The sequence below is a fragment of the Pantherophis guttatus genome, chromosome 4 (genome assembly GCF_059756535.1).
Source record: "Pantherophis guttatus breed Tessera chromosome 4, ASM5975653v1, whole genome shotgun sequence".
In the NCBI taxonomy this organism is placed as follows: Eukaryota; Metazoa; Chordata; class Lepidosauria; order Squamata; family Colubridae; genus Pantherophis; species Pantherophis guttatus.
In genome coordinates, this window is record NC_142066.1 from 61952352 (window position 1) to 61974577 (window position 22226).

A 22226-nucleotide genomic window follows, 5' to 3' on the forward strand; every position below is an offset into this window, starting at 1 on the left:
AAAAAGGTTGGGTTCATGAAGCATAGAACTGGGTCAGTTAAGGGTCTATATGTTATGGGATCACACTAATATTAACTGGGGAAAGAAAGGAAAGGGCAACATTTAGAAATCAATCTAATTCAAATAATTCATTAAAGAATATGGTGGCAATAGTAACATAATTAGAAGCTCAAAACAGCAATAGAAGGAATTAACACTGTTTTGGTTCTTTACTTTATAATCATGGATGCTTATATGTGGCACATTCAGCCAACATAAGGTCTTCAGTGGTCCCTCAAAGTGCATCCCAGATCTCCCTTCCAATTCTTCCATTTCCTCCTTTACTCCTTCCAACTGTGCTTTTTCTCACTGCTAAAACCTGCAGTTTCCACTTTCTGTCTCAAAAGAGTCCAGGATGACTTCTAGAGCTGTTTGACAGCTGTATTCATAGTGATGTATGGAGTGAAATGCAAATATTTTGAGTGATCATATAATTCATAATACAGGTAGTCCTTGACTTATGACCAACTGCACCTGGAATCTCGAGCAAAGTGGCTGTTAAGCAAGATGTCACTTCATTGCTTCACTCAATGACCACAGCTTTGGTACTCCTGGTTGTGGTCATTAAGCTATCTCACAGGTCATTAAGTCGACAGAGTCCCAGGTAAGATTACCTCAGGGGCATGAGACAGGCCGTAGGAGATCCAGGCCACATGTGAGTGTCTCTCAGCTCCGAAATTGTAAATTCTCTCTGTTGTAATCCAAGCAGAATTTTCAGCCTGAGGAGAGAGACAACTTGTATCTAAGGAAGTGGTATAATGTACTGCGATGGTTAGGATGGCATCCTTCCCATGGCCGTCTCACTTCAAACCACTATTAAGTGAACAGTCATAAATTGAGGACTACCTGAAAGAGAGAAGGTCCAAAGGGAAAAATGCTGTTTAAACTGCCTTTGTCTGTGTCTGTATTGCTCGCAATCCCAACAGGAGGAATCTCTGAATAAATGTATTTTGAGAAGTCTCAAGAGGCAGACCCACTGGCAGTTTTTTGTTTATAACTGGAGAGTCACAATCAATGCTTGTATGTTTAAATGTATGCCTGGGCGTACATACTTGTCTGTAGGGGAGAAATGGAAGGAGAGAGGATATCCACTTTTGACTGATGTCTGAGTTTTTAATAATCTTTTATATGCATTTAGTCAACTCTCAACACTAAAAGGGTATCCCACCCTGGGTTAGAACAAATATTCTACCCCCAAACAAGAGTTAAGCCATACAGAAGAATAGAAACCTGTTTATTTTGATAAGCACTAATTGTTTTAAGAACTAGTTAACACTTATTTTAATATTATATCAAGCTGCTAATGTTATGTATTACTGCCAGATTCTATTAAACTCTGATATTTTTATATATGATTTTGATTATCAAATTCAGTCTCATTTTTAAAAAAATGCAGCTTCTTTTTAAAACCAAAAAATAAACTTAATTGAAAAAAGAATGCAAAGTCATCATATGAAGGATAAGAACACAATCATTGTATGCTTTTTCCTATTTCTACCCCATATATGTTGCAAGATAGCTACCAAAATACAGTTTAATGCATCTTCTCAGCCCCTCAATATGTCACTTTCCTCTATTACAGTAAATAGCACAGGCCAATCCTTCCTAAACTGTTACTTTCCAAAACTTTGCTGGACTACAATTCCCATCATGCTCTCTGGGAGGATATAGGGTTGGGTTGCAGACTTGTATAACATAGGACCTTTTGTCTAATCCTGTTAGAAGTACTGATACAGAAGTAACATTTGATAGGTTTATTCAAAACACAAATATGTTTATTTTCTCTAACTTTGACTTTTACCTTTTCTTTGTCGCTGGCTTCTCTTGCTACTGTTGAACCCTGGAGGAGTAAGTAAAAAATTGAAAGTGATTATCTATTTAAAGCCAAACATTTTTTTAAAAAACCTTGACTGTGCATCTATAAATTAAGGGCTAAGTCAATGTATTTTTCTTTGTCTTATTTACTCTAATTTCATTTTTCTAAACTTTTAAACCATAAAAATGTTGTATCTGGGAAAATATTACACTCCCCAGAATTGAATACATTAAGTCAGCTTTTCTATGGTATGTTAGCTTTAACTAATGCTGCACAGAAAAAGAGGACCTCTGAGATTCTTTCCAATTCTATGATTCTATGATTTAGAAATGACTTATTGAAGGTCAACTATCTCCTTCTCACTTTTCTAAAGTGATCCTAATGAATACTTATACAGACAGACCAGCAGGATTCAAAGAACATGCTAAATCTGATCTAGAATAATAAAATAGAACTGCTATGTTTATAATACGTCCAATAAGTGAACACATTATGGCTCTATGGATAGCCAGGCTCATACAATGTACTAAAACAACATCTGAATTCTCTCATCTCAGTGAACCATAAGCTTATGGTTTAAAACTATCACAGTGTTTGATCTAGGAAATCAAGTGCATCTATGCAGTACTGTATGAAATTTTTTTGGATGTGTAGTACAGGAATATATATGCAATAATATTTCACATTATATGCAAATAGAAGTTGGCAAACAGTCATAAGATTACCTAAAACTAAAAGATTTCCAAAGAATTAGTCTAAAAATTTCTGAATAAGTCACAGTTATTCAAAAGAAAATATATACTTTACCCTTCAATGTCTCTTAGCAATCCCAATTTGGGGAGGGAGATGGGGAATACCAAATATTATAATATAATAATATTATAATAATATAATATTTCTATACTAGCAAATTACAGGAATTAAAAACACTATGATACAACTAGTGAACCCCACATTTCATTTTATACAGAAAATCTGGAAATAATTTTTCTCCTTTTAACTCTGTGTTAATAGCTTTCCTCTTCCAGCATAAAACTCCTACTGAATGCAAAATCAATACCAGGCCTAAATGCTTCAGTGTAGCCATGGTCTATGGGACTCAACCCTCAGAGAAAAATTATACAAGGAAACCAAACTGTGTGAATATAAAAGTAGTCTTTGACTTATGATTACAATTGACCCAAAATTTCCATTGCTAAGCAAGACAATAGTTAAGTGCGTTTTGCCCCATTTTATGACCTTTCTTGCCAAGGTTGTTAAGTGAATGACTTAACACTTAACAAGAAATCACTTTCTTGTTAAGGTTGTTAATTCAGTTACATAGTTGTTAAGTGATTCCGGCTTCCCCATTGACTGCTTGTCAGAAGGTCACAAAAGGTGACACTGCAAATGTCAAAAATGTGAACCAGTTGCCAAACATCCAAAATATGATCATGTGGATGTTGCAATAGCCCTAAGAGTGAAAAATGGTCATGTCACTTTTTTTCAGTGCCTTTGTAACTTGAAGTGGTCACTAAACAAATGGTTGTAAGTCGAGGACTACCTGTAATAGCCATGTGAATTACACGGAAATAGTATTTTTCAAACAATACCTTACTTTTTTCACAAGTCCAAGACTCAAGTATCTGCTTATGATTCTAAACTTACAAGCATGCACATTTTTTGAGGCCAGAATGGGATTCTGTTGAACTTTAGAGATGCTCACCTTGAGATCGTATTTTCGATGCACTGTCAACCGGTGACTAAATACATTCCTGGTGACTACCATGTAGGTTTCCACACCATCTACTGTAAGCCTGTACATACCAAGAAACTGGGGTAAAAGTGTATTTCCATGACATTCCACAATGAACTGAAGAGAATAAGGAAAAAAAGGAAAGAATATATAATCAATTAGTGTAGTCTAAAAATTGCCAGGTTTTTGGGGGTTGCCACAGGAGGATGATTTAGAAGGGCATCTGAGGTACTTTTTAAAGTATCAATATGACCTGATATACTAAATTATTTCTAATAAATGAAACCAAAAGGACAAAATCTTTTTATTTTGTAGTATGGTTGAGAAATATGACATTGATAAACATAATGTTTTGCTACAACGGTTAACCTTAGAAATAAGGAATATAGTTCTGAGCCTTATTTTGCCAGAATGAAATTGTATAATAACAAGAAAATAATTATTCCAGCTACATTTTTCTAAGCTCAGATTTCTTAAATTATCATGAAAAAACTAATTTTCTGCAATTAGGCGATCTTCTAATTATTGCCCTAAAAGTTTCACTGTCCTGAATAGACCAATCTCCCTCTGTTCAACTCAAGTATGATCCTAAGAATTATCCAATAGAGACTATCGGTTTAGAACTCTTTGATAATACAACTAGAATGTCCTGAATGGAGAAAATAAATTAAAACAAAAAAGAATTTCAGGATAAAATAAATGAAGGATAAAGAAAAAAAATATCCCCATGATACAAAACAAAATCTGTGAATTTGGGTAGTAAAAGGCTTTAATGGAGCTTTTTCTTTTGATATCCCATTTCCTCCATTTGGAATGTTGCTTCTTCATCACAAGATATAAATTAATTATGGCAGGTCTTTCCAGTAACTTGAAAGTGAAAAAGAAATTGAGGAAAATAACTCTGGGCACATCCGTATCTGATAGTCTCTTCTAAATAAAAATAATGCAGCATAATTCATAGGTTATGCATGCAATAATCTCATAAACTAGAAAGAAACGATCTCTTTTTTCAGCTTCTTCTTTCTCTCTGGCTGGGAGAGAACAGGAAAATTTCTATAGAAGTCTCCTCCAAAATATGAGCATCTACTAAAATGCCCACCAAAACAGTATACTTCCTTCCTACATATATCTCACCTGGTGATATTTCTTTAGAATGTTGTGCATCTCTGCAACATCTTCACTTGACACTGCCTTGATGACAAACCGCCGGTCATAAGTGGTAAGGAAGCGAACTCCACACCGCCCGTGGCTATCATTGTATACTGGAGCACTCCGGGTCACAGAATTCTGTGGGGAGATAAGATAAGAACAAAATCCATACTTGGAAATGATGGGGAAGAGAAGAGCAGACCAACTGGGTATGTCACATTTGTATAAAACTAGAGAGCTCATACCCGATATTTCTGTGTTTCTGTTTAGACACAGAAAAACCAAGGGCAAGCAAAAAACAGAGGGAGTAGGAGTGACTTCCAACTTTTCTGCCAGCTTCCCCACTGAGTTTCCTAAGGGAATCCAGCAGGGACCATTGAACAGCATCCCTTCCATTTCCAGCAGGGTAGTAAGTAGTTGCTGCTGAGTGGGAGAAGGAGCAAGGGATTGCAAGACTGTCTGAGAACTGTTACAGAACATCACAAATAAAGATCATGTGATCACAGTAGCAGCCAGTAGCACTGAAGAAACCACAACTTCCCCAAATTTCATTTCCTGCGGAGTCCTGGACTTTTGGACACATTCTATAAGTTAGCCTATTAGAGGTTGGTTCAAAAATTATCCCCCTATGATGTATCATCTCACCTAATTAAAGGTCAGGTCAATGAGAATTTAAAACTATGTAGATGGCAACTAAGAGGTATGGGGAAGAAAAGTGCTAGGAACATTGATGGGTAAGCTGACATATAGATAACATGGAGAAGGAAATCAAAGAGAGCAAAGGGAAGTCCTAGGACTTTCTCTACTAACTTTGCAGGCCTGAGTTTGTTTTGGTTGAAACCCAAAACAGATCGTTCCAAATTTTAGTTTGGCTGAACTCAACCCACTCAAAATGGTTCAGCTAAACCTTTGTGCCACAATCTACAGGTAATGCCCCAGTTACGAGCGTTCCCTTAATGAACATTCAAAGTTATGCGATAAGCATCCCTTAGCATTTACGAACAAGTCACGAAACTACGAACCTTGCAGCACCATGGCAGTTGTTCACCCTTATGAACAATGGCAGGAGCTCTGCAACATTCGTTCTGCATGTTGCTGACCAAAATGGAGGTTCAGAGGGGCGAATCCGCTCCTCAAATGCTCCATTCGGGCTTCCGGAGGCCTCGCTTGACATGGAGGCCGAAAAGGAGCTCAGATCTGCCCCTCCGAAGCTCCATTTCGGCCTGCAACATGCCAGGTGAGGCTTCCAGAGGCCTGAACAGAGCATTGGAGGGGTGAATCCATCCCTTCAAAGGTCCATTTTGGCCTGAAACATGCTGGGAGAAGTCTGCCCAGACCTGAATGGAGCTGCACATGGCTGAGAGGCTGGAGAAGAGACTCTTGCTAGACTTATTTATTTATTTATTTATTTATTTATTTATTTATTTATTTATTTATTTATTTATTTATTTATTTATTTATTTATTTAAATTTAATTTGTATACCACCCTTCTCCCAAAAGGGACTCAGGGCGGTGAACAGCCAAAATTAAAATACATACAATAAAAAAGTTAAGATAATTAAAAGAGATTAAATCAATCAGCCTCCCAATTTAAAACCCCAAGTCTATAAAATTTAGAAATCCCATTAAAAACCATTTAGGCTAGGCCGGCTTGCTGGAATAAATAAGTCTTCAGGGCCTTACGGAAGGTCCGGAGGTCCGGGATCAGTCATATTCCAGGAGGTAGCTCATTCTACAGGGCGGGTGCCCCCACAGAGAAGGCTCTCCCTCTGGGGGCCACCAGCCGACATTGCTTGACCGACAGCACCCTGAGGAGGCCCTCTCTGTGAGAGCGTATTGGCCGGTGGGAGGTTATCGGTAGCAGCAGGCGGTCTCGTAAGTACCCTGGCTCTAAGCCATGGAGCGCTTTAAAGATGAGAACCAACACCTTAAAGCGCACCCGGAAAACCACTGGGAGCCAGTGCAGCTTGCGCAGGAGAGGTGTTACATGGGAGCGCCACGTCGTTCCCATAATCACCCGCGCGGCCGCATTCTGGACCAGTTGGAGCCTCCGGGTGCTCCTCAAGGGGAGCCCCATGTAGAGAGCATTGCAGTAGTCCAGGTGAGACGTGACGAGGGCATGGGTGACTGTGCATAAGGAGTCCCGATCCAGAAAGGGGCGCAACTGGTGTATCAGGCGAACCTGATAAAAAGCCCCTCTGGCCACGGCCGTCATATGCTCTTCTAAAGACAGCCGTGTGTCCAGGAGGACACCCAAGTTGCAAGCCCCCTCTGTGGGGGTCAATGACTCGCCCCCAATAGCCAGCGATGGCACCATCTGGCTATATCGGAACGCCGGCATCCACAGCCACTCGGTCTTGGAAGGGTTGAGTCGAAGCCTGTTCCTCCCCATCCAGACCCGCATGGCCTCCAAACACTGGGACATCACTTCGAGGGCATCATTGTGGGGGTCTGGGGTGGAGATGTACAGCTGAGTGTCATCAGCGTACAGATGGCATTGCACCCCAAAACCACGGATGAGCTCACCCAGTGGCTTCACATAAATGTTGAACAGGAGTGGCGAGAGGACCGACTCTTGTGGCACCCCGCAAACAAGGTGCCTCGAGGTTGACCTCTACCCCCCTGCGAACACGGACTGCGACCGGTCAGAGAGATAGGAGGAGAACCACCGCAGCACGGTGCCTCCCACCTCTAATCCCCCCAGCCGGCGCAGCATGATACCATGGTCGATGGTATCAAAAGCCACTGAGAGGTCTAACAGGACCAGAACAGAGGAACAACCCCTGTCCCGGGCCCTCCAGAGATCATCCACCAATGCGATCAATGCCGTCTCCGTGCTGTACCCAGGCCTGAAGCCGGACTGGCATGGATCTAGACAGACAGTTTCATCCAGGTACTGTGGGAGCTGTCGCGCAACCACACTCTCAACAACCTTCGCAATAAAGCAAAGGTTGGAGACCGGACGGTAGTTTGCCAGAACAGCCGGGTCCAGAGACGGCTTCTTGAGGAGGGGCCTACCACTGCCTCTTTCAAGGCGGGAGGTAAGAAACCCTCTCTCAAAGAAGCATTTATAATCCTCTGGAGCCAGCCTTGTGTTACCTCCCAGGTGGTCAGTATCAGCCAGGAGGGACACGGGTCCAATTAACATGTGGTTGCGTTTAACCTCCCCAGGATCCTGTCCACGTCCTCAGGAGTCACAGGGTCAAATTCATCCCAGATAACATTCTCAAGACCAGCCTCAGTCACCTCGCCGGGATCTACCCAGAGTCCAAGCCTTCCCGAATCTGAGTGATTTTATCTTGCAGATACTGTGCAAAATCCTCAGCCTGCGCTTGCAAGGGGTCCTCCTGCACTCCCTGGTGTAGGAGGGAGCGAGTCACCCTAAACAAGGCAGCTGGGCAGTTATCTGCCGATGCAATAAGAGCGTAAAAGTAATTACACTTTGCCGCTTTTATCGCCACTAAATAGGTCTTAATATGAGACCTAACTAGTGTTCGGTCGGATTCGGAGCGACTAGCCCTCCAACCACTCTCTAGGCGTCTTTTCCGGCACTTCATCTCCCTCCGCTCCTCAGAGAACCAAAGGGCCAGGCAGGTTCGACGCCGGGTCAGAGGCTGCAAAGGCACGACTCGGTCCAGAGCACCGGCGGCCGTCCTGTCCCAGGCGGCCACCAGGTCTTCAGCCGAGTCGTGAGCCAGAGTTTCAGGAACTGGCCCAAGCTCCCTCTGGAATCTATCAGGATCCATCAGGCGCCTGGGACGGAACCACCTGGTCGGTTCCCCCTCCCTGTGGTGGGATGCAGCGGTCAAAAAGCCCAGCCTCAGGAGAGAATGGTCCGACCATGACAGGGGTTCAATAACTATATCCCCTATATCCAGGCCACTCAGCCATTGACCAGAGACAAAAACCAAGTCCAGAGTGTGTCCTCCCGCGTGAGTATGGCCAAGAATTAGTTGTGTCAGGTCCATGGCTGTCATGGAAGCCATAAACTCCCGAGCCATCCCAGACGCCTCATCGGCAGACGGCAGATTGAAATTCCCCATGACCAAAAGTCTGGGGGTATCAACCGCCACACCGGCAATAACGTTGAGAAGCTCGGGCAGGACCGCTGTCACGTGGCAGGGAGCCAGGTATGTGATCAGCAGGCCCACCTGCATCCCATGGCCCCACTTCACCAGGAGAGACTCACATCCGGCTATCTGAGGTACAATGGCCTCCTTCGGATCAAGACCTTCCTTTATAACGACCGCCACTCCCCCACTCCTGCCCTGGGCCCTTGGCTGATGGAATGCGCGGAAACCTGGCGGGCACATCTCTACAAGGGGAACCCCCCCTCTTGGCCCAACCAGGTCTCTGTAATACCTGCCAGGTCCGCACCCCCGTCCAGAATTAGCTCGCAAATGAGGGGGGCCTTATTAACCACAGACCTGGCGTTGCACAACATCAGCCTAAGGCTCGGGCTCTGCAACTCTGGACAGCCCGGGGAACGAGAAGAGTCATGGGGGCTGAGGCACGCCACCGCTTGGAGATCCTTGCACTGTAAGTGACCCTACGCAACAGATTGGTTGGGGGGGGGAAGCAATTGTGGGGAGCTTGAGATATTTTAGTGGGTCGGGAGGCCTTGGGTGATCTTAGGCAGGTGGCTACCCCCCCATGGCCTTCCCCACCCTGAAATACTTTATGTGCACTTAATGAGCCTCGCATTCAATTAGTGAGTGGGTGAGTGAAAGGAGGGAGTGATCCTGTTCAAGATACGAGATTCACTTCCACGAATCCTCGGGTTACAAATGGAATGGGCAGGCTTCAGTATATTCGTAATTCAAGAACTACCTGTATTTGTTCTGTGCATAGAACATTTCTTCACATCAGGAGTCCCCAATCCCTGGGCTATAGCCCACTACCAGACCTTGAGCCATTCAGAACTAGGCTTCGGAAGTGATGGGTGAGTGTGTGCACACACCCATTTGCGCAAGTAGCAGGCAAACACATGCATGCACTCTATTTGTTTAAGTGACAGGTGTGCGTGCTCGCTGGTCACGCTAATGGAGCTGCGTGAGCGCTTACACACTTGCTCACCATGCACACAGAAACATCCCCTCTGCCCACCACGGGTCCACAAAACTAGAAAGGTTGGAAACTCTAGTTTACATACAATATCTATTCTTTAGTATATGTTTCTGTTGTCCTCTTTTTTTAGACTTCTCCCTCATGTCTTTGTATGTTTCTTTACTCATACTTTCATCATCCACTCCCCAAACCCAATTTTTGTTTCTATCTACCGTTTTTTTCAGCCTGGCATATTTTAAATATACAATCTGTTTGGAGGAAAATACAAATACAATCAATATAATAAATAATTTAATCCGATTCACTGACACCAGTTATTGTTGCACAAGATTCATTTCCAATTACAACAAAGCCAGAAATACTTTCATACCTCAATTATTCATATAATTGACATATCTCAATAAAAGCTATTAATTTGTTCTCTACCTGATAGTCCTGATCATCAATCCCAAATCTTTCCCGGAGATTTCGGAATACCATTGGACAATACTCCTTAAATTTGAAGCGGCTTGGGAGATTCTCTCTGAAAGTAGCCACAAAGAATTGGTGATTCAATATGAAAGTAGAACAGAACAGAACAGAATTCTTTATTGGCTAAGTGTGATAGGACACACAAGGAATTTGTTTCTGGTGCATAAACTCACAATATACATATAAACAGCAAGTAATAGATCATAAGTCATAATCATAATTACAAACATTAAACATAAGTTACAAACAATAATTGATAAATTATAGGAACAACAGAACAGGAAAAATGAAAAGATAAAAAAAGATGAGAAATGAGACAGTGCTGTGTTAAGTATTCAGCAGAGTGATGGCACAGGGGAAAAATTATATATCTGGTTGTGCATGCAATGCTCTATAGTGCCGTCTTAAGAAGAGAATTTCAGGATTTTCAGGATATGAGGGGTCTGTAGATATTTTCTCAGTCTTCTTTCTGGTTCGTGCAGTATACAGATCTTCAGTGGAAGGCAAGCTAGTTGGGATCATTTTTGTGCAATAGTTAACTATACGTTGAAGTCAATGACTATCCTGTTTGGTTGCTGTGCAAAACCAGACAGTTAGAGAGGTACAAATGACAGATTAATAATTCCTCTGTAGAATTGCATCAGCAGATTCTTGGCAATGTGAGTTTTCTGATTTGACACATGTAGAACATTCTTTGTTGTGCATTTTTAATGATGGTTCTAATGTTAGGTGTCCATTTCAAGTCCTTGGCGATAACAGAACCTAGAAACTTGAAGGTCTCTACTGTTGATACTGTTGATATTTGCGTGTAAATGTAAAATTTAAATATACATACTAGATTATTATTATTTGTTAAATTTATTTGCTGCCTATTTCACCATAGGGCTATTCTAGGTGGCTTACAATAACAAAAAGAAAGAAAAATGAAAATATAAACAGAACAGAAGTAAAATAACAGAATAATAAAATAAACAACGAAAGAGGAACACAATGAGAATAATACATGAATATGGTAACCAAAAAGATGGATGAGTAGGGAGCAGAGAGCAAGAGTGGGGAGGGTAGGTGGAGTTTGCTATCAATCTAGCAGCCACCTCTAGCCTAATCTCTACATCTCCAGTGTGGAAGTCCCCTATTTGGTTCTCAAGTCAACCAGCAGAGCCAGATCTTCAAAGACATGATATGATTGAGAGTATATCTTAACACTGTATGTCTAGTTCTATATTTTTTGTACATAACTATTTTTTTAAATGTGTATCTACAGTACATTATGTGATGATGAATTCAGACTTCACTAGCACAATGTTCTCCCAGATATGTTGTAATTCTGATTATGTTGTCTGGGAATTCTGGAAGTGTAATGCAATATAGCAGTTCAAAGATATTCAATGAAAATCAGATTGGGTAAATGACTATTGGCTGTCTAATCAAAAATTGTGATTGACTGCTGGTGACTGCTTACTCTATAATGAAGTTATATTTGTTAATACTGGCACCGGCTTAAGAATTTTAAAAAATTCTAAATGAATAAAAAGAAAGGCAAAATGATACATCTTCCACTATGGCATTAGAGAAAGATTAATCAGGTTTAATTAAAGAAAATGAGTTGGTTAGTATCAGTTATAGAATTTCTGACCTCATATATAGACTGAAAAACCTAGGAAAGAAACTAAAATTTATGGCCAACAGTTAATTTTATAAGTGAATATATATAGAAAAAATTGTTCAAAGCCTTCAGTAATTCATGTAGCATGAATTACTTCACTTCCTTTTCTTTCCTTTTCTTTAGGAGGATAAATAAATTATAGCTTTATTCCAAATTTAAGGTTGTTTTTCTTTCAAATTACATTTGTCTTTTCATGATCAGTCCTAAAATTTTCCCCTCATTAGATTAAGATTTGACAATCTCTTCTGGGGAGTACTAGTAGGAGGATTAGATTAAATCTACTCAATAAGTAATCATGTTGGATCAGCCATCTGTATGTATTTGGGAAGGTCACAAGCTTGGATTGAAAAGCAATAGACCCTTTTATAGTGACTTTCCACAAACCTGTTTAAGGCACATAGCCAGCCAATAAATAACCATAAATATTAGTAGCCTCTGACCCTACATGTATTTGTTCAATCTTTTCAAAAATAGTTTGACTGACATTAACACAAGTATTATTAGCAAATTTCAAATTATGCCCCGTGTGATTATGCCTCCTGGATATGAAAGTGTGATTCATATGATACAAACATCTCCTTTTTCACATAACCGAGGCACTTTACAACAGTATTTTTAAAAAAGTTGAAGCTTTTTTTCAATATTTCTGTACAAATGATAAAAAATGTGATTACATCCTAAAACTAAATAGAATTCAACATAACAAATAAGTCAAAAACATTTTACATGTCTTCCAATTTATAGAGGAAGATGATCCAAAGCTGCATACTTATATGTGGCAAAAGTATATGAACTTGTGCTTTCAGTAACTGGTGCGACTTCCTTGGACAGCAATAATTGCAACCAAATTCTGATTTCTGATCAGAATTTCTGATCAGTTATTTCTGATAACTGTTAACCAGTCTTGTATATTTGCTTGGAGGAAGTTTAGCCAATTTCTCCTTACAGAATAGCTTCAATTTAGGGATGATGGGGAGCTTCCTTGCGTGAACTTGCCCACTCCAGGTCTTTCCACAACATTCCTATAGGATTAAGATCAGAACTTTGACTTGGTCACTCCAAAACAATATCTTTCTTCTGCTTTAATTATTTTTTGGTTGAAATGCTTGTCTGTTTGGTGTCATTGTCTTGCTGCATGACCCACTTTGTCTTGAGCATCAGTTCATGGACATATACCCAGACATTTTCCAGTATACACACACACACACACTTAATTGGTCTCTCTATATCTAGTTTTTAAACTTGGGTGGAGAACAGATCATTTTAGCTCATATTTCTGCAGAAACAGTGAGCATTCAAAAAGATTCATAAACTTTTAAACATTTATTATATTAATATAATAAATATATTTATTAAACACTGTATAATATATATTTCTATCATGTTTCCCCTTACCTTCCTTCATTCCAAGCTAAAGTGTTTGAATCATTGTGGCTTTTTCTCAACAAGATGTTATTCTGGCCCCTTAATTGTTTTGCCTGCCCTATTTTGCCTCTTGTCTAGTTCTAAAATATTTTTCTTAAGAGTGGTATACAATGGTCCAAGTATGCTTTGTATGAGGGCATTATTACACCATATTAACAGCTCTATTTGCAGTTGCCTAATGATTCCATGTATGGCATCTGCTTGAGGGGAGTTCCCTGTCAAGTACTTATCTAATGTAGTAGAACTTATCTAATGTAGTACAACTGTCCAGAATGATGAGTTAAGATTCATCTCTATAATATTTCTTGATAGGAATGATCCTTCCATATCCGCTATTCCAAAACATACTGTCAATATTTATAAAACATTTCATTTCTGCAAGATCAGGGTAATAAAAAGTTATATTCTGTATAAATATTAAAGCAGACTATTTACTTTGCCTAAGGTAAATTCCTTCTCATGTCAGGAGGTTCCTATATCTAAAATTATTTATTTGACTGATTAAAATTATTTTTCTATTTTACTAGATAAGGTAGGTAGGTACCAGTTGGAAAATATCATTGTCTCCATGGAGGCCAAATGATATTAATCAATTGAATAAACATGTTAGTGTGGTGTAAAATTAAAATGTTAGACTAAGACTGGGGAGATCCAGAATCAAATCATTTTTAGCTTTAGCCATGTAAGCTCACTGGGTACTTTGGACCAATTTCTCTTTCTCAGACAGCCTACTTCACAAAAATGTTGTGGGGAAAACTGGCAGAAGTAGTATGGTATGATTGTACACTGTCTTGAACACCTAGAGGAAAGGTGGGATTACTTAAGAAATAAATAAACATACTTGTTTAAAAACTACATGAAAAGCATTATGAAAACTACATGAAAAGCATAAAGGGTATAGCCAAAATCTGGGCTGGCTACTGGACTGAATGAACACCATAGTCAATATTGTAAAATTATGTATTTTTTAATTAAAACACTTGATGCTGTTTAAAAGACACAAGCTACAAAAAGTGATTTGGTGATTTCATAACAGTTGTCCAGAGCTCATGAAAGAAAGACTATTTGCAGCTAATTTTGAAAGAAGAAATGAAGTGCTTCTTCTAAGTTGCAACTACTATATATTCTCCCAACTACATTAAAATGTTGGAAGACTTCTGAAACACATTCTGGGTAGTTCTACAGATTCTGACATTCAAATCTTATGTAATTGCTGCAGGTATGTTCCAAGCAATTTTAATGGGAAATGTAGCCTAAACCTCCTGATGAGACAAAAGTGTAAATAAAATCTAGGCTATGTTGTTGGACATGCAAATGTCCAAAAGGTTCTCACAAAGTGAACAGGCCATGATGGATACCCCAGACTAACACAGATCACATCTGCCAACCCACATTGCCCATTGTGACAGATTATGGTCTATTCCTTTTACCAATACAGCCTCAAAAATGGCCCTTATTCCCTGGAGGCCCTATGGCAACAACCCATGGCAGCAGAAAGACCTGGCCGAAAGCAGAGGGTGCTAAGAATCAACGGATTAAATCAGGCTGTCTTTGGACTTTGGACACAGGAATGATCAACATTCGGACAATGAAAACAGATGCTCAACTAGAAGAACTGCTGACTGAACTCAGCAATATACATTGGGATATCATTGGGTTATGTGAAACACAACAAAAAGGTTAAAATTTAGTTGAACTTGATAGGACTGGGTATTTACTCTACATTAGAGGTGCTGAAAATGGATGATGTGGCAGAATTGGTTTTTTCATCAACCAAAAGCTGAAAGAATCTGTACTAAAATTTGAAAGTATATCAGACAGAGTAGTCCAATGATCATTCAATTGAACAAACAATACATGCTTCAAATCATCCAATCTTACACGCCAACAATAAGCTATAGTGATGATGAGATTTTGAAGAGTGTTATAACAATGTGGCCTGCCTTCAAGACAAAGAAAAATGTCAACAAAATACTAATGGGTGACTTTAATGCAAGAATAGGAAGAACAATACCTGGAGAAAAAGCAACTGGCCTGTATGGAAGTGTGAACGAGATAATAGAGGCGACAAACTAGTAGATTTTGCTAAAGGACAGGAACTTTATATCATGAACTCATTTTACAAGAAAAAAAGCTAACAGAACATGGATATATAGAAGAGTCCATCTGGGTACCCAAGCAAAGTTGACTACATCAAGTCAAGTGATAAAACCATATTCTGCAATTGTACTGTCATCAATAGAATGGTACAAGCTTAAGTGAAAATAGACTGCTGAAAAAAGCATATAAAAATGATAGACATCATGAAAAACAAAAAATAATGAGTAATAAGCTGTTAGTGCCAAAAAGTGTATAAAATAAATTAATATACCGTGTTTCCTCAAAAATAAGACCCTTTCTTATATTTTTTTGAACCCTGAAATAAGTGCTTGGCCTTATTTTCGGGGATGTCTTATTACTTTGGGGCGCATGGAGCAAGATAGGGCTCCTCTTGCCATCTTACCTGATTTCCAGCTCTGTTTCCCTAACCCTAACCAGAGGAAATGGTGGGGACCGGCTGCACATGCGTTTAAATATTATCAGGGAGGGCTTATTTTCAGGGGGGGGGGTATTTTAGTGCATGCGCTCAAAAGCCAATTGGGCTTATTATCAAGGGATGTCTTATTTTAGGGGAAACAGTGTGTGTGTGTGTGTGTGTGTGTGTACATATACATACACGTGTGTGTGTGTGTGTGTGTGTGTGTGTGTGTGTGTAATAAACTAAACTAAACTAAACTAAACTAAAAAATGCCATAAAATCAATGAAAAATAGCAAAGCTTCGGAAAATGATTGTGTTACGGTTGAAATGCTGAAAGCTGGTGGTCACAGTTTACACAAAATACTAGCAAAACTGTATTCAAGATGCCCCAGAGAAGAAAAAATACCCAGCGCAGGGAAAAATGCTGAAGTGATTCTTATACATAAGAAAGGGGCTCCAGGTTGATTTAAAAAACTACTTCCCAATAAGTTTTCTTTCAGTCATTTACAAGGCTTTCACCAAGATAATAGCAAAAAGAATATTGAGAACATTAAGTGATGCACAACCAAAGGACCAGGCAGGGTTCAGAAGTGGCTACAGCTCAATGGATCACATCCAGGTTGTTCAGCAAGTCATTGAAAGGCATAAGTACATCATGCCTCTGTGCATGGATTTCATTGACTACGAAAAGGTGTTTGATTCAGTATTCCAGCAAGCAATAATTAATGCATTGCTCAATCAAGGCGCAGTGTAAACCTACTACAATGAATATATGAAAAAACATTGATGACAATTTGCCTTAATGATCTTAAAATAGAAATCAACATAAAATGAGGTGTATGACAAGGTAATACAATATCACCATCCTTTTCTCAGCCTGCCTTGAAGATGTATTTTGCAAACTAGACTGGGCAAAAGATGGAATAAAAATCAATGGTGCCTATTTAAATCACTTAAAACTTGCAGATGATGATGTTCTCTTCTCACAAGACCCAGAAGAGCTACAAAGACACATACAGGAGCTGCACAAAGCAGGAGAACCATTTGGCTTAAAAATAATCCTGAAAAAGAACCAGGTTATGTTTAATAAATTAACCAAAGGGGGAAAAAATATATCTGGAGAAGAACTAGATGTAGTAGACCACTACATATACCTTGGCAACAGATCTCAATAAAAAGTGATACAATAAAGGAAACTGAAAAGATTGTTAAATGTGATTAAGCATAATTTTCAAGAACAAGCTTCTCCTGTACCTGATGAGAAAGTTTTTGATCAGTGTTATCTGCTCTAACATATGCTGGTGAACACTATGAGCCATGGTGGAGCAGTGGTTAGAATACAGTACTGCAGTCTACTTCAGTACTCATCCTTCCATCCTTCTGAGGTCAGTAAAATGAAAACCCAGATTGTTGAGGGCAATATGCTGACTCTGTAAACCGCTTAGAGAGGGCTGTAAAGCCCTATGAAGCAGTATATAAGGCTAAATGCTATTGCTATCAACACAAAAGCTACAAGTGGTGCCATGGAAAGATACATGCTCAGTATCACAAGACAAAAAGAAAGACCTGCACATGGATTAGACAACAAATAAAAATATACAATATTATTAAGAGAGTGAAAGAATTGAAATGGAAATGGGCTGATCATATAGCAAGAACTGATGGCAGGTAGACAAAGGCAGTCATAGAATGGATCCCACTTGATAAAAAGCATCTATGAAAGAGACTTAAAATAAGATGGATCGATGAAATCAGCAAGTATCGTGGGCCCAATTGGCAAAAGGAAGCTCAGAATTATATTGGTTGGAAACATGTGGAAGAGGCTTTCATGCTGCAATGGATATATGGCTAAAAAGATGATGATGATGATGATGATGATGATGATGATGATGATGATGATGATAGGCTATTAAAGAAGAAAAGAAGTTTTCTTTATATCTACAAAACATTCTTGATCCATTAAAAATTGTTGTCCAAACTATACATATTATTCAAATTATACTAATGGCATTAATGGAAAAAAATTTAACAAACATCTAATTATTAAGAGTTAATCTAGGTTGCCTGACAATTGTAATATTACCAAAGGTTAATGTGTGTACTTGAGATTGTCTCCTTCAAAGCGTATTAGGGATGAGTCAATGATGCCACCTCACCCCTAGTGTGTATATTTCAATCCTTCTTTGAAGTCAAATCTCCTGTCGAGGATCAGCATGATTGTCTATCCAACTCAGTTCTCCCAACCTAACATTTCTGACATTGAGTTAGTTTGCTTTCTATTCTATATTCAAATCCCAAAGTTTGTCAAGATGTAAAATCTCAATTAATGTTTACAAACTGCTTTTCCAACAAGCATTTTAAAATATACAACTAAAAAAGAATTTAAATCCCAAAAGGCATAATAAAAACAGAAGTAGAAAAAAAAGTCCTGCAAATTTTCAGCTAGCTTTAAAAGCCACAATGAATAGTCAATATGGGTTCTAAAGAACACAAAGAGAGGCATCAAAAACAAAATCAATGCCTTTCTCCCTCTGCAAAGCATTGTAACCTATTATTTCTTTGATTTCTACTGTATTGAACATGACACACAGAACAGATCTAAAGAATAGGGAGGCATAAAGAGAGAGAGAGATACTTCTTAAATATCTGGTTCATGAAAATTCAGTAATACTTGAGCAGTCAACAAATTTGGTACAGAAAGGATTTTATCCTCTATGTCCTGGTTTTATCAGAAAATGAACTGTAGTCCCCAATCATATCCTTTCATGACTGGACATAGAGCACATTCAGACTAAGGAATCGTGCTGAGTTCAAGTTACTCTTTTATAATAGTTGTGTTTCTTTCATGTCACATTCTCTTCTGCAACATTCTGATTCATGTCATTATGTATTCATAACAAGCCATCTATTCAGATACTGAAGTTAAATGGGGAATGGGGGAGTATATCTTAATCAAAAATATTTATTACTCACTTATTGAAAAGATGATTGTCCACTTTAATCTTGCTGTAGGCTTTAAAGTCATCTGGCATTAACATAACAGGGACAGGGACATTACTCAACTCATTAATCTGCAAAAGAAATGCAACATCTAAACAGGATGTGAGGGAAAAAAGAAAGGAAGTCACCTGAATTGTTGGAATGTACAATGGTAGAGCCAATAAATCCCATTAACGTTTACTGGCAGTTTCAACATTAAATGAATATGGTCAAGAAAACAGAGTTAGGAAAGGGGTGATATTTATTGAAAGAAGAAATCATAGGTATCTGAGTGCTCTAGGCTACGTCATCTACATCACCATCATTATCAGTTGCTATCTCCAGTTTATGAGTTTGCATAATTTATATGACAGTGTAATGTTTCTCTTTCTCTGTCTCAATTTTTATTCAGATAATTATTTATGTCTCTATTAATAATTTCAGATCTGTCCTAATAACTCATACTTTTAGTTAATCATCTGATTGTATTTTGATGCTAGAATGTGTTTGAAAGTATGGTAAGCACTTGCTAAAATGTTATTTTTCTTATTACCTTGTTTCTCCAAAAAGATGACCTACCTTGAAAAGAAGCCCTATCATGTTTTTGAGTGCATGCAATCAAATTAAGCCCTAATTAGGACCCTGCCCACTCTGGTGTGCAGTGGGTGGGGCAAGACACACAGGTAAAAAATAAGCTACAGTGGGGGTGGGGGAGTGAAGCTGCCCTACTTACCAGACCTTGCACACCCCGACACCTGCCTCTCTTTCTTCTGCGGCCGCTTGCCACCACTCGTACACATTGCCCCGATCTCCGTTTTGCCTTTAGATGCCTGCCGGAAGGCATCTGAAGGCAAAATGAAGGCCGGGGCAATGTGTGCAAGTGGCGGCAAGCAGCTGCAGAAGAAGTGGGCCAGCAGCAGGCTCCTGCTGGGCAGGACTGTCAGTTCCATCACCACGAGGTGAGTCAATAATTACAACCCTCCAAAAAGAAGGCCTACCTATTTTTTCAGAGGTCAAAAGAAAATAAGACCCAGTCTTCTTTTTGGAGAAACACAGTAGTTTGTTTTTTCTCAACTTCATGTGCTATATTACATATATATTTGTATTTGGCCATTAATTTTCCATCAGATAAATCAAGTACCAAACAAGATGATAGATGATAAATATATTCAACTCTAGTTGTCAGGCATTTTTATTCAATAGTATTTATTGCTACTGCAAAAACAATATATGGTTTTTCCCCACAATGTAGCGTATAAACAAACACCTACTGGTAAATAAAGTGACTTGGAGAAGACACTTTGTTCATATAAATAATATTCACCAAACATTCACAAATATTCCTATTCACTGCAAATATTTACCAGTGACTTCTAAATAATTAAACCTATTGCAATTGCAGTTGCATGAATCAAGTTTAACCATCTACATATTTTTTTCCTTATTTTCCCTAATGCAGGATCCACTTTTTCAGATCACGTCAATGTTGATTCATTAAGAATTGACTGACTTGTTTGTTGCCTGATCCTGTCATTGTGGGCTGAAAGAAAAGTCAGCTTTCATGCCTAAAACAGGATTAGAACTCAGTCACCTGGTTTCTGGCCAATTGCCTTAACCATTAGACCATATTCCCTGTCAGTTAAGCACCTACAGATAAATCTTGCTTAATTTCTATTCTTTAGCAACAATGGTGTTGAACAAAGAGACGTCTTGTTAGTCCTCAATGTTCTGTCTGTTGCAACATTCTCCTATGAGCAATATGAACATTCTCATATGAACAAAATTTAGACCCACATCTTAATTTACAACTGCCCACTTACCCACTGCTGCTACTGGCCCTACCTGCTACTATATTCATTATACCATAAGTCACTACTACACTGACCAAGGCCTTGTTTTGCATCAGTGTAGCTGAGGTTACTCTTATGTCCCACCCAAAGCCCTTTGCAAAAGATGTTTGGCATATGCACAAAAGCCCCAGCATATAAGAATCCTTCTAACCGAATCTTCTTTCACATGCCAGGCTTCTTTCATGAAAGAAGGTCCCAGCTGGGCAACTGGGACCTAAATGAGGCCCAGGTTAGCATGCGAATAGAAATCCTGGCTGGGGTGCGAGAGAAGTCTTGGCTGCAATGGCCCAAAAGAAGGAACTGCAAAAGAAGGCCCTGGCTGGTACTGCAGTGATGTAAGATGTAGGGGTAAGGATTGGGTGGTTGGGGGAGCTAACGGGTAGCCAAAAGTGGAGAGATTGGGGAGAAGATAGACAAATAAGGGGAGTTCAGGAAGAGACAGAGGAGGTAGTCCCTTATCTTATCAAAGCATGTGGAGGGGAGGACATAACTTGGGAATGGCTTGGTTCAGGATGGGTCCTCCCCTAATGAACCGTGAAATTCAGTTAATGATAGCAATGGGAATTTCCAGGCTTGCCAGCGCTAAGCAATGTAGTCATGTGATGTTACATGTCATGACTGCATCCCTTAACAACAGAAATTCTCGTCGCAATTACCATTGTTAACCACAGACTACCTGTGTGGTCATTGCTGAATTATTCCCAGCAAACTCAGGGAGCATGATTGATTATAAAAATACTGGGATTTGTAGTCCATCTACACCATAATTTCCCATTCAGATGTGTACATACAACATGCAATAGGGCTTGTATGATTGATATTAAAAAAAATATCTCCACTTGTCAGCACTGCTACTATTGAATAATCTCAATTTCTTTGAGACCATTTTACTAACTAAAGCTTGTTAAGTTTGTTGGTGAATATTTTTTAGTAACCTTCCTCTAAACTGCAACTTTTCAGATATTCTGGGGCTACTAGTTGACAATGCTCACTAGGATTTCTAAGATGTGTACATTTCTGTCCCTGGACTCTGAAAAGGCAAGAGCTTTTTATTGCTTTCTACAACTGAGACAATGCATAAATGTATTCAGGCAGATTCCAACAAAATGATTTATCATAATATTTGTAGATATTTAAGAATTATATAGTATTATTCTGGATATTGAAAAAATTACCATCTGTTATTCCTTCTTAATTCAGAGAACTTACGTTCCTGCTTTATGAAGACAGTTATCCAGGCAAGCAATCATTTAAAATACAGAAAATCAACTCATCCTTGGTAAAGAATATGCAAAAAGGGATTTACTGAACCCAGATGACAACATAGGTTACAAAAATCAGAATCTGCTGCTGACGATTTGAAGCTACAGTCCTATATACAGAGCAGTGTTCTTAAACTCAAGAGTTGACTTCTGAATAAAGATAATCTCCTGGTTTGTTCTAAAAACTAAAATTGTGAAGCAATCCTGATTTTGAAGGAGAAGGGCGATTCAACAAAAATGTTGTTCC

At 39.1% G+C, this 22226-nt stretch overlaps 1 protein-coding gene across 4 annotated transcripts in view; it reads right to left on the bottom strand.

Annotated features, from left to right (window-relative positions):
* The window catches only part of PIP4K2B (phosphatidylinositol-5-phosphate 4-kinase type 2 beta), a 31015-nt gene that overhangs the window by 7122 nt on the left and 1667 nt on the right, over positions 1-22226 (bottom strand). For 2 of the 4 annotated variants that reach the window (XM_034416234.3, XM_034416235.3), the window contains 6 exons: positions 18862-18959; positions 10234-10330; positions 4725-4877; positions 3561-3707; positions 1841-1879; positions 654-758 (listed from right to left, as the gene is read on the bottom strand). In XM_034416234.3, coding sequence (XP_034272125.1) covers positions 654-758; positions 1841-1879; positions 3561-3707; positions 4725-4877; positions 10234-10330; positions 18862-18959 — 639 coding nt within the window. The remainder of the gene's footprint in view (positions 1-653; positions 759-1840; positions 1880-3560; positions 3708-4724; positions 4878-10233; positions 10331-18861; positions 18960-22226) is intronic. The other 2 variants (XM_034416237.3, XM_087892306.1) reach the window with 1 other exon arrangement.